Below are 13,785 nucleotides of genomic sequence, written 5' to 3' on the forward strand. Positions count from 1 at the left end.
GGGGGCAGTACCTGCAATGGAAGCCTCAATTTTGCTTTAATATTTCTAGATAACTTAATAATATATGTTAGTATTGTTACATCAAAGGAGACACACTCACACACACACAAACCAAAACTGAGATCACACTTGTATTCTACATCACAATTGCTGTATTTATTAAAAAATTGTTTTAATTTCAAACTTGGTGTAGCAAAAAAAAATTGTATGTATTCATACTTGTATTCTACATACTACTGATTATTACTCGTGCAACCTAATAATCTGGCCCTTTCGAAAATATGTCTAGAAGAAAAAAATCATTGCAGCACTGCTTGTATGTTATGAACACAATTTTGTGTGTGTGTTTCCTATATTAGCTTGTACGTTATAACAAAAACAGTTTTATTTCCAGATATCAAGACGAGCCTATTGTATATGTACATTTGAATTTGAATTGAGAGAGAGAGAGAGATGTATAGATATAGATAATATCATATTCATATCATAGAGATATATATAGTCCTATATATCTCGGGTTCTAACTAAATCAGGGTCTTATATATGCCTGATTGCCTGAATACAATGCAACCCGGCCGTGAGATCCAACATAAAAAGTAGCATAAGATCGTCAAAGAATAAATCAGGAGAGAGAGAGAGAGAGAGCTGTATGTATACCTTTCTTTGATCTTAGTTGGAATCCAAATCGGAGAGATGTGATGAAACCTTGTACAAATGCAGAAGATCTAGCTTGCTTGCTAGCTGCAGCTATAGTACGTAGAGCCAGGAGACAGGAGGCGCGGGCGGGGGCGCCGGCCGGGGGCGCGGCCGGGGGAGTGGCGGGGGCGCAGGCCGGGGGCGCGGCCGGCGGCCGGCGGCGGGGGCGGGGGCACGGAGCCGGCGGGGTCGGGGGCGGGGTGGCGTGAGAGTGAATGAAAGTGTGTGGATAAGGTGGAGGAAGCCGGCGGTAATATATTCAAAAGCTTTGCCGAGTTTCAGACCAGCGGCGCTCGGCAAAGAGGGCCTTCTCTTTGCCGAGCGCCTGGCACTCGGCAAAGAAAAAATTGTTGTATTTATTAAAATTTGAACTACAAGTTATGAAATTTGAACTACAAGTCACACGAATAATGGAAAACAATGAATGAAAAAATAATATTCACATTACTGAAGGATGCGTTGAGACCTTATCGAGAAAAAAAATCATAAATTTCAAACTTGTTGTCCACGAAACATGACGACGAACTTCTTGTCCAGTTATTTTTAAAATGTATAAAAAGAAAATATGGTCCGAAAATTATGAAACTTGTCGAGATTTAATGATATCACATGGGGAAGCTGTGATAAAAATCTGACGAGGTTTCGTGAAAGTTACATCATACCATGCTTACAAATTGAAAGTTATACAAAGAGATGTGTGATTTTATGTGAAACCTGATTAGGTGTTAAGCATCGTAGATGTTAAACTTTTACGAAATCTTATACAAATTTTATCACAGTGTCCTCACATGATAACATGACATCTCGATAAGTTTCATATTTTTTCGAACAAATTTGCCTTTTCTACAATTTAAACACGACTTGAACACAATTTAATCGCCATGTTTCGTGAATATTAAGTTTGAAATTTCTGGTCCTTTCTTCGATAAGGCCTCAAAGCATGCTCATTAACATGAATAACAATTTTTCATTCATTTTTTCCACTATTCGAATGACCATGCAGTTCAAATTTGAATTATTCAAGAAATTCAATACTATGAAATAAATTATCGAAATATAGCAAACACTTCGATAAAAGAACCTAAATTACATATCTTGTTGAGGAGAGCGTAGGATGGCAATAGAAAAAATTTTAGAGAAATTAAAGAAAATAATATGTATATTTTGCCGAGCGTCTGGCCTAGGCACTCGGCAAAGAGGCCTCTTTGCCGAGTGTCTTGGACCAGGCACTCGGCAAAGAGTCACACCGTGAACTCCTGTTACATCCGGGCGCGCTTTTGCCGAGTGTCATCCTTTGCCGAGTGCTCGACACTCGGCAAAACATTCTTTGCCGAGTGTTTTTCTTTGACGAGTGCTAGACACTCGGCAAAGGATGAGTTCACCGTATGTTTCTCTTTGCCAAGTACAGCACTCGGCAAAGAGGCTCTTTGCTGAGTGCCCGATATTTGGCACTCGGCAAAGTGCTCGTTTCCGGTAGTGCTCTCTCTCTCATCACTTTTTTATATGTTTAAGTTCTATCTATTCTCTCTCTTATCAGTCATGTACGTAGCTGATCCAAACCGACGAACGAAGGGGGCAGAGGAAACCTGAACCCGTTTCCAAATCAGAATCAGAACCAGGCAGCTCAGTTCAAAATGGAGCAACTCATGGCCATGCAAACTCAGATCCTGCAAGGAATCGGCAGCACCATGGCTAACACTCAAGCTCAGCAGAACCAGGTGCCACATCTACCTCCGCTACTAAAAGATAAGCACAGGGAGTTTACCAGTCACAAGCCTCCCATTTATTCCCTCCGATCTGCTGCAAGAAGATGATTGCCTCAAGCCAATGGAGAAGATATTGGATAATACTCAGTGCACTAACAGGGAGATGATCTCGTATGCGTTAGGACGACGTGAGACATCCACATCAGATTGGTGGGACTCATACATTGGTGCTCGTACCACCCAGCTAACATCACTAGGATGAAATTTAAGAACAACTTCAGGACTCATCATTTTCCAACTGGTATGATCAAGCTCAAGAAGGAGTTCCTCAGCTTGAAGCAAGGAAGTATGACTGTTAGTGAATACCATGATAAGTTTATTCAGTTGTCATGGTATGCACCTTGATAAGTTTATTCAGTTGTCATGGTATGCATCTGAGGAAGTGAACGGGGATGAGAAGAAGCAAGACCACTTCCTAGAGGGTTTGAATGGAGGACTTCAGTACCAGCCGGTGGCTCACACCTTTCCTACTTTCAAGCAGCTGGTAGACAAGGCGCTCGTTGTCGAAAGCATGCGTCATGAGTAAGAAGAAAGGAAGAGAAAGTTCAACAGCCCATGGCAGTCAAGCAGCAACACTCATCTATGCTACGCCTTGCAGCAACATCCGTCTATTGCAGCAATACCCGTCTATGCTACGTCTTGCAGCAAGGACCTCAACCTCGTCCTAGGATGCAGCAAGGACAAAATCAGTATCAACGCTTCAATCAGATGGTTCAATTTCCCAATCAGATGCGCTCCAACTTTCCACAAAACCGGCAGAACCCTCCTATTGATCCTCAAATGAAGACTAGTGCTCCTAGCACCCTACGGCAAAGAACATAAACATACTAACGGCTGAACAAAAAGAGGAGGAGAAAAAAAGAACAGCACAAGCAAAACATCAACGAAGAATAAGAAGAAGCAAAAGGAGAATAACAGCACAAACGAGGCATCAACAAAGAATAAGAAGAAGCAAGATAATAATAGTACAAGCGAGACATACACGAAAAATATTCTATATACAGAGATCCTCACAAAATAGGTGATGTATCAGTTAGAAATGGTTAGAAATACCAAGCTGATCGATCAGTTAGAAAAACTTTACTATGATGATGATTAGATTAAGTCAAGAAAAATATAGTCTATGAGCAAATGTTACAAATATTTCAATAATTTAATAAAATATATTAACGCATCATCACCTAAATAATACAATTCAATAATATTTTTTAATAAATAAATAATAAATTTATCCATATAAAAATAAATTTCTCCCGTAGCGACGCATGAGCATATTTACTTAGTAACAATAATTATAATACTAGCCAACCCCTAAAAACCTTGGCGTTTGACGACGCATAATCGCTGCCTCTCTCCGGATCACGAGAGCGTCGCCCGTGGCGAGGGCTTGATGGCACCGGTGGTGTCGAAGAGCTCCTCTATCTCCTCGAGGCTCCTCCCTTTAGTCTCCGGCAGGCACGCGTAGACGAACACCCACGCCCCCGCCGTGAGCGACGCGAAGATGTAGAAGGTCCCGGCCATGCCGACCGCCTCGTACATCGAGATGAAGGTCATCCCCACCACTGCGCTCATCACACGGTTCAGCGCCGTCCCGATGCCGGTGCCCTGCGCGCGCAGCCGCAGCGGCAGGATCTCCGACGCGTACATCCAGATCACCGGCCCGAAACCCAGGGAGAATGCCGCCATGAACGCCGCCGCCGCCGCCACGCACGCCGCCGCCGCCCACCACGTGGCCGCCGCGCGCACCGAGAGCCCGAGGACCAGAAGTGACGCGGCCATGCCCCCCGCGCTGGCGAGCAGCATCGGACGGCGGCCGAGGCGGTCGGCGAGGAAGAGCGGGACCACGATGGCCACCGTCTTGACGGCGCCGAGGAGGACCGTGGCGCCGAGCACCGCGCGGTCGGAGGTGATGCCGACGTGGCTGAACACCCGCGGCGCGTACAGGACCATCGCCGCCACGCCGCACGCCTGCTGGAACACCTGCAGGCCGAGGATGGCCACCATCACGCGCCGCACGGCCGGCGTGGGGCGGACCAGGATCTCGCTCCACACGCCCGCCGGCGACCCGCCGGCGCTCTTGGACGACGCCTCCCGGACGGAGGCCACGATCTCCTGGAGCCGGCGGTCGCCGTCGTCCCCCGCGATGCGCGCCAGCACGCGCCGGGCCTCGTCGGGGCGGCCGTGGAGGACCAGCCAGCGCGGGGTCTCCGGCATGGCGAGCACCGCGGCGGCCGCGAGGAACAGCGGCGGGACGGCGCCGATGCCGATCATGAGGCGCCAGCTGAGCGTCGTGGGGAGGCCCGCGAGCGCCAAGTCGGCGATGTAGCTGAGCAGGATGCCCGAGTTGCTGGCGATCTGACACGCATGCACGTCATCGATCATTAAACAAAATCAAGTAGATAGATGAAATCAAATCACAAAATTTTACACAATTACAGGATGTAAATTAATGTTGTAGCATTTTACTACTCTAATCTACATCATGCATAGCAAATTGGTAGACAAAGGAAAAAAATGCATCATGCATACCACTTGATCTGCAACAAATAAGTCAATCTGGCATGGGTAACGTCATACAATGATTCCGATCTGATTTCGCTCCCAACTTAATTTACTTTGATCCGATCAACTTTTCAGTTTAAAATTAACAAATTTCCTTATATTTATTTAAAACCGCACGTTAAGATCTAATATTTATTAAAAAAATAAATATAGTATGTAGGATTTCAGTTCTCAACCACCGCTAGATCTACCACCTGATCTGCAACAATAAGTCAACCCGGCGTGGGTAACATCATACAATAATTCCAATCTGATTTCGCTCCCCACTTAATTTACGCACGCATACGTAGATCCAATCAACCTTTCAGTTTAAAATTAACAAGTTTTCTTATATTTCCTTAGAGGTTGTTTGGATCCTCTCATTTTAGAGGAACTGAAATCTACTTAATTAATAAACTAGGTTATTTGGTTTAGAATTTGATATCTCACCACTTTCCAACAACTTTCTAAAGTTCAGATACAAGTCTATCCTAAATTTATAGGATGGGAGATGGAAATTGATTCTATACACCACCAAACCATATTTTCTCTTTTGCTCACTCTTCTATAGCAGAAATATAGCATATAAGTATCTCTCTCGTATGGCCAACAATAATATAAAAATATATTCCATTTTCTGTATATAATCATATCATCTTAATATATTTGTGTTTAAATTATAACTATTAGAATAGAATTCAATTCAAAGATTCCAAATGGAGCCTTATTTAAAACCGCACGTTAAGATCTAATATATATTAAAAAGTAAATATAGTATCTGGGATTTCATCAGACCTTACCGTTGATCCACTTGTTGGTTTTTTTATACCAACTTCCTATTAACTTAATCATCTCCACAACTAGGAGTAATTACCGTAATTAGCAATCAGGACCACCGCATTTGCCAGAACAAGCAACCAACGGCAGCCATGCATGCAGCAAACGCCGCCACTGCCGTGACCGTACCTCGGGGATGGAGGAGAGGAACCCACGCGAGCTCGCCGGCGCGATCTCGGCGATGTAGACGGGCGCGACGACGAGTCCGAACCCGCAGGCGACGCCGGCGACGAGCTGCCCCGCCATGAGCGCGGCGTACCCGTTGGCGGCGGCGGTGACGGCGGAGCCCGCCAGGAACATGGCCGCGGAGAGCGCGACGGCGCGGCGCCGGCCCGCGCGGTCGCAGGTCCACCCCGCCGCCAGCGAGCCGACGAGGGAGTAGACGCTGGTGGCGCCGATGAGCAACTCCAGCTGCCCGTCGGTGACGCCCAGGTCCTCCTGCACGAACTTCTGCGCCCCGCTCATCACGCCGCGGTCTGCATGCGATGCGCGCACGCCAGCGAAAGATCAGGAACACGTTGCTTGCAACCCAACGTGACGGTGCGCGGCCATCTCCACGCCAACAAGAAGAAGAAGAATCATCCGGCGGCGCTAGCTAGCTTACTGTAGCCGAAGATGATGGAGGTGAGGGAGGCGAGGAGGGCGCAGAAGAGCGGGTACGCGCTGCCCTCGGAGTCCGCCGGCGCCGGCTCGCCGTTGGACAGCAGCGGCGACTCGAGGTCCTCTTCCTTCTTCATCATCGTCGCCGCCGCCGGCTAGCCTGCAGGCCCCCCGCTTGCTACCTAGCTACCTTAGAATTGCGTAGCAAGAGCTAGCTCTGCAGCCGGATTTACTAGCTAATCTCTCCCTGATTATATTCCCCTCGATCGAGAAGAGGCTAGCAAGCTGGATAACACGGGGGGTCTGATCCTGTCGCAACGCACAGGTCGACGGCAAGCTATATAAGCACAAGGCGCCACGGCACGGCGCGCCGGCCTCGGTGCCCAATGAGATTATCGTGGCGCGCACGTGAGCCGGCGTAACGAGAGGCTACGGCCGCTAGCTAGCTCGCTCAGCTCAGGTTTGCATTGCTAGTACAGTTTTCCATCCGGTCCGAGATCCATGGCCCGGCCCATAATTTTTTGGCCCGGCAGGGACGCAGCTCGGCACGAAGTTAATCTGGCCCAGGCTGGCCCGGCAAGGGCCTCGAGCCATGCCTGGACCGACGCCTTGGCATGTGGGCCGGCCCGAGCACGGAAAGATCTGCTAAGGTCCGGAAGCCCAAGAGTCTATGTGTATATGTATGTTTGAATGTGTATGTGTGAATGAAAATGTTTGGATTTGAGAATGTATTAAGATTTCAATAAATTTTTTATCAAATTTGAAATTTTGAGATAATTCAGAGAAGGGTTTAATGGCTACCTAGGCTCACGGCCGGCCCAGCACGCATAGCCCATATAGGATATCGGGCTGGTCCGGCACGGATAACAAACCTTCATACCGTGCCTGGACTGAGGTCTCGACACGTGGACCGGCCTGGGCCCGGCACAAATAATTAATCGGGCCAATCGGACCTGGTCTAATCGTGTCGGGCCGAGTCGCGCCCATGTTCATGCCGGATCGGGCGGTCCGAATGGCCAACTATAATTACCAGCCAGGCCGGGGGACGTCTATTCATTGCGCATTGCGCGATTTGCCTTCGGTGATTCCTACTGTCAGCTGCAGCTCAAAGTTCACTTTCGATGTGGTTTCGTTATCCTTATGCGTCGACGGCGACCGGACTAATTTACGCCGGATGGCAATGCATTATTGCAATAAAAAGGGCAAAAATACTACAAAAAGTATTTGTAATGATAGTTAAAATATATTTGTGCTGGTGGTTAATCTTGTATCAGCACAAATCAATATTTACACTGGCGGATGCACGACTGCCGGCAAAAATGCATTTGTGCTAGCAGTCGTCTTAAGCGCTAGCACAAATCAATTTCAATCATTTAAAATTTTAAAATGTAAAAATAAAATTAAAAAGTATTTTCACATTTTAGTAGGTATCTGTACCTGTTGTCGGTTAAAACCCGCCGGCGGGCAGCGATAGGCAACACGAGGAGCCGGGAGGCTTCCGGGACGGCTGGTGGGCCCCGGTCCCTCGGTCAACGGCCCAGTGATCTGGCGCGCACCCTGGCTGAGAGTCGCTAGGCGTGCCACCTGATCCTACACCCGATCAGGAAGGTGTGACGTATCAAACTCCTGCGTGCACAGACATGTGTAAAGATTAATCCGAGCCGTGATCGGCTCATTACATCCTCCCCGGCATCGGCTATGAAGAGCCGATTGCGTCAATAACGGATCGGATCTTTGGAACAGGCAACATAGAAACTGATACGTATGTATATATTTAAACAAAACTTGCTTCATAAATAACAATCTAATCCAATCCACAACAACTAAGCCCTCACTACACGATCGGAACATCCTACACGTAATTGAGCCTAACAGATACACAAAAGCATCGACAAAACGATCTAAACAGAGAGCAAGAGAACAACTGAAAGCCGATTCCCAAACAACCTCTATTCAAGCAAAAGCCGATACAGAGCATACTATCGGATCACTCAACTCGTTTGCAAGGCCTAATCGTGCACATATTGAACCAAGCTTCCAAATGCATAGAAACCAGCCATAACAGATTGGATCTACTGACAAACTACGAAACAAGATAAAACAATCATACCCACGACCGGGTACGATGATCAGACATGCGAGAGCAACACATAAGCACAATGAAAGCACCAAAAGAAAAGATTACTCAACGCATGCCAGGATAAATAACGCTACTCGCCATCTACAAGACTTCAGCACGAGCAACGTATAAACTAACGAGCAAGGGTGACGCTACCCCGATCACGCAAGACGTGATCGGGGTCGCGTGGCGCTTACCCGATGAAAAACCCTAAAACAGGGGAGGCGATACGCCGAGAGTTGATGATGATTGATTCTGTTTCTTGTTTATTCATGGTACATATTTATAGTCCGTAGACTTGTTCTCTTTAACTAACCCTAACCTAACACGACACGAATCTTAACTGCTTATTCCTAATTTACGCGGCCTTATGGCCTCCATCTTGCGCACGGGCCCAATTCGCAAGCCTCATCACGACTGCCTTCTAAGCCCATCTTGCTCAATAGCCCACCTCTGGCCTGGTCAAAATATGGCGATAACAGTACCCAACCGCCTATCATTTGACACAAGTCCCACATTTTTGCAATATTTTTTCGAGCATATGCGGTGTACGTGCTTCGAGCCCGAGACCCCTTGCTTCACGTGTTTCCTCCTTGCTATCTCATCTACACATTACTTCTTATCTTTCTAAGATATATTATTTTTTGGATATCACTTTTCCAAATCTTATATTGTATCCTTGACACTCTAAATGATCCTAAATTAAAAAATTATCAACTACAAAGTTTTAGGTCTTGTCGAGCACTACAACTTAGGTATAAAGTTCATCTTCATCCGAGATTGTTTAAAAAAATTAAAAATTCAAATTTTTTTATAAAATTATATTTAGAAATGGTAACGAATATTTGACCTAGTAAATATAATACTGATTGAAAATTTATTAACTATAAAAGTTTAGATCTCGTCAAACTCTATAACTTAAATGTAAGGTTTGTTTTCATCTTATGTTGTCTATAATTTGGATATAAGATTTACAATTTGATTTTAGAAATGGTAATGAATATTTAGCGCAGTAAACGATATTGTACGAAAAGGTTCCAACGCTGCTAAGCCACATTACACTACTTGTTATCCTTTTATTATGTTCCTCGATCACTTGGTCCAGATGTGGGGGTCCCTCGGTCGTCCAGTAGCCGTCCTGGTCTGATCCCGGTACTCTTAAAATGTACATAATAGTTCTTAAACTTATCATCGCTCTCATCTCGATCCATAAACTTATCCCGAGTTCTCATCCTGATCCTCATACTCTCAAAATATGCATAATGATCCATAAACTTATCTCACGCTCTCAAACAGGTCCATATACTTCCAAAATACATTCATGCATTTAGAAAAAAAAAGAATTTTGTGAATTGTTTCAAAATTTTAGGTTCAAATAGAGTTCTAATCTCACTCAATAGATCAAAAACTCAAAAGGCAATCATCTTGGACAAAATATTTGATGATTTCTAGAATTGTTATTTTAACCCATTTATTTTGATTTTATTTTAGAGATTAAAAAGAATGTTAAAATCATTTATCCTTTGCTCTAAAAAATCTTGAGAAAATTATAAAAAAAATTCATCTCTGGATTATTTAGAGATTTTGATATTTCACATTCAATTCGTGATAATTTATCCATAAATTTTGGCTTCACTTTGAGTGAGAATCAAACTTGAATTGAAATCCAAAAAAATTTGAAACAATTCCCAAATGTTTTTTCTAAATAATTAATGCATTTTAGAAGCATATGGATCTAGATGAGAGTGTAGGACAAATTTAAGGATCGGGATAAGAGCGTGGGGCTATCATGACCCGGATGACAACTCCGGATAAGTTTATGGACCGGGACGATAATGTGGGACAAGTTTAAGGATTATTATGTGTATTTCGAGAACAACGGGACCGGGACAAGAACTCGGGACAAGTTTCAGGACCGCTGCTGGAGTTTACTCTTACTGTAAAACTAGGCTGTGTAAGGTCGCAGAGGTTGGAGATTATTCTATTTTCTGAAAAGAATTTGTTGCTTGTAGTCTGATGTGATCAAAACAACAGAAATAAGAAAAATAAATATTAAGCTGTTTGGTTCAAACTGGTTCATTACTAAGTAGTTCAAGTGCCACGCAGTCTGTCATGGAACTAAACTAACTAGTTTCGGTTAGTAATGGCTTGCTTGCAAAAGATAATGAGATTTGCAGCTACAGACTAGCGAAGTGCTCCTATTATGCTCACGTACGTATTCTATAGAAGTGATGAGGTTGTTGAGATTTCCCTTGTTATTATGACGTGAGAAGTGGTGAGCAACTGTTGGTCCTAAATACTAAATTAAGATGCACACAACTAACTCTGCTGCAGACTGCAGTGAGCATCTAACTAATTAAATGAACCCTCCGCTCGCATGCAGGTGACGGAATACACAGATTTGAATATCTACTTAATTTGGCCAACAATAACCATGTTTGCAAGATAGTGCAAATACTAGCGTAAGGTTCATATGAGAACTGAAGTGGGGCCTTGTCTATGTGATCGAGGAAACCATGTGGCATTAGGTATGTATGTACTAGGGAATTGAAGAAGCCGGCCGGGTACACTTTCCTGCTAGCTGCCTCGATTCCATATATAATCATCTGAATACTAGCTAGTGTAGGGTTCAAAAGAGTAGACCAGCTATATCAATGCAAGCAATGTGGATCGGATGTGGTATATCCTCTCCATTATTATTGTTGCGTGTGTGTATATATATATAAAACATCTCGATCGATTCGTGTGAAAAGGATCAGAGCGCACATGGATCGATCCAAGTTAGTTGGGAAACAGATCGATCGACTAATTAACACAACAACGTGATGACGACAGTACGTGTATCACTCGCTGGGCCTCCGGCAACCCTTCCTCCATCTATAAAAAAATGCAACTCTCGCTTCTCGAGAAGTAAAATAATTTCAAGTTTGATCAAACCAATAAAAAATTACTAATATTTTAAGTCTCCAAATAAATTTAGTATAAAATATATGATATAATTAATCTAATGATACTTATTTTGTAATATAAATATTAGTAACTTTCTTTATAAATTTGGTCAAATTTAAAGTTGTTTGACTTCTCAGGAAGCAAGAGTTACAATTTTTTTGGGGACAGAGAGATTATCAACTAGAAGGTGCAGCTACCTCCCTAGCTACAACGGTAGGTGCTCAGGAACTTGTGCGAATGAATCAGCCCTCACCCATGAGGCTAGTCTTTTAGGTTGAGTCAGGCATGACGACTTATTGTCGGCTCTGGTGGATCTGGGTTTGCTTGGGCGCCGGCTCGTGGGTATAGCGGGTCAGGCCAAATTCCGTCGCGCACTCTAACAAGTGGTATCAGAGCCGAAGGTCGGAAAATCTGGAATATCTCTGGGGTCACATAGTGACGGGTTGCCCGTGAACGTCTCTGGAAGGTCGCACGGGTTGTGTGTGGCTGGAGAGTTGGAGTTGGAGCCTAGGAAAACGTCTTCCAGAAGATCACATGGGTTGCATGTGATGGAAGAGTTGGTCCCGATGTGTGACGGGAAAGATTGTTAGATTTAGTTCCACATTGGTAATTGATGGTGGGGGAGCACAACATATAAGGTGGGTCAGTCCTCACCCATTAGGCTAGTCTTTTGTGTTGAGTTAGATCCGAGACCTTGGTTGTTGTGGGCTCCGGTGGACCTGGACTTGGTAGGGGCGGGCTCATGGATATAGCGGGCAGGGTCCAATTCCGTTGCGCACTCTAATAATTGCTAGCTTCGCTTCGCACAATAATATAATATTATTTCCAGGGGCGGGACATGCCATCACCCGCTCCTGGAAATCTATTTTTAGGGGCGGGTCACCCCATCACCCGCCTGCGAGTGATGGCTTCAGCCGTCCCTGGAAATGTCCTTGCCGGCAAATTTTTTTACCTTTTTCTTGCCAAATTTTTAAAATGGAGTTCTCAATTAACCTATTCAGATCCAACACTCAAATAATACTATATATGCAATCAAATTATGTAACCAGTTCCTGCCTCAATAAGGAAAGAGTAAGGGTACATCCATGCCACTATTAAGAATAGTGCAAGTTCGTACATCAATAATTTAGGTCATATGTTCTTATAATAGTGCAAGTTCAAATCCATAAGAAAAAGGTAAAGGTACATCCATACATATTACACATTATGCTCCTCCAACCCGCTTCTGTAGATATGGAAGATAGTTAAGGTCTCCAATCGTCCAATCATCCACCCTAGAACTTCATCAAAATAAGTTAAAGCACGGACAAGTGCATTCTCCTCCACTTGCCAATGATAGACACATACAGTACTATAAATATCGAGCAATAGAGTGTTAAGCTGATTTGGCTTGTAGAAGGTGAGTTTTGCTTGAAACTTCAAACCTCTGGTGAAGAATGACTCTCCACCCATATATGTTATATACACCACTTCAATGACTTCAACCAGAATCGCTCAAAAGCTCATTACTACATAGGTAGTAACTTGAAGGAGATCCTAAAAGGTGATAATAATGTTGTGAAAGTTGAAAGATGTAACACAACTAAAGTTAACAATGATAAAAATAATATCTTATACCCTGTTATCTTGATTAAGCTGACAAAGCCTCTCAGCAGTCTGAATAAAATTGTTTTCTCCCGCCTTGAGCTGGTTTATTCAAAAATATGAAAAGTCTAGCATAAAGTATCCATGATCTTGAAGCTGCTCTAGGCAGGCCTCCACGGCTAGCCTCTTATAAGTTACCCAATTTGGTGCAACTCCACCCATTGCGGTAATTGAAACCATCGGGATGGCATCTCCTGGTGCCATCAAGGTGAAGTCTATGTTTTGAACAGATACTTGAAAATACATATGTACTTGTTTGAAATGAGGTTAACGAACAACCTCAGTTTGCACTACAAGAGTAGTATCACCCACAGCTTCGACAACATGTTTGAGCCATCTAATATGGTTGATAAGCTGCATTGTAAGTAAATAAATTTAGAAATTATTCATGTGTAGTAAAAATATATATTAAAAGAAGGAATGAATCTTACAATATTGGGAATTGATCCGCGCTTTCGATTGCCCAATGGCAAGCCAATGGCGCCATAACCATAAAAGTGAAGTCCTGGACTATGTAGCAACGCGTCCTCGAACATACCTCCACAGCAACCAAAACCACCACGGCGGCCACCACCAAGGAACATCAACTTTTCAAAGACAATTATGCCATAAAATGTCATAAGCAGTACTAAC

The 13,785-nt window shown here is 44.2% G+C and overlaps 1 protein-coding gene across 1 annotated transcript; it reads right to left on the bottom strand.

Annotated features, from left to right (window-relative positions):
- Positions 1 to 3,636: 3,636 nt before the first annotated feature.
- LOC112887563 (polyol transporter 5-like) lies at positions 3,637 to 6,733 on the bottom strand. Its single transcript, XM_025953755.1, has 3 exons — positions 6,445 to 6,733; positions 5,970 to 6,316; positions 3,637 to 4,817 (listed from the first exon to the last, which is right to left on the bottom strand). Exons 1-3 carry the CDS (start codon positions 6,578 to 6,580, stop codon positions 3,822 to 3,824), a joined length of 1,479 nt encoding a protein of 492 aa, XP_025809540.1. The 5' UTR covers positions 6,581 to 6,733; the 3' UTR covers positions 3,637 to 3,821.
- Between the last annotated feature and the right edge of the window lie 7,052 nt (positions 6,734 to 13,785).

This window comes from Panicum hallii, chromosome 3 (genome assembly GCF_002211085.1).
Source record: "Panicum hallii strain FIL2 chromosome 3, PHallii_v3.1, whole genome shotgun sequence".
Lineage (NCBI taxonomy): Eukaryota > Viridiplantae > Streptophyta > Magnoliopsida > Poales > Poaceae > Panicum > Panicum hallii.

Coding starts and splice junctions, on each gene's coding strand:
- LOC112887563 (XM_025953755.1), bottom strand. CDS start 6,580: ATGATGAAGAAGGAAGAGGACCTCGAGTCGCCGCTGCTGTCCAACGGC. Junction 6,317..6,444: donor CTCCATCATCTTCGGCTACA/GTAAGCTAGCTA, acceptor CATCGCATGCAG/ACCGCGGCGTGATGAGCGGG. Junction 4,818..5,969: donor TCCTCTCCTCCATCCCCGAG/GTACGGTCACGG, acceptor CATGCGTGTCAG/ATCGCCAGCAACTCGGGCAT.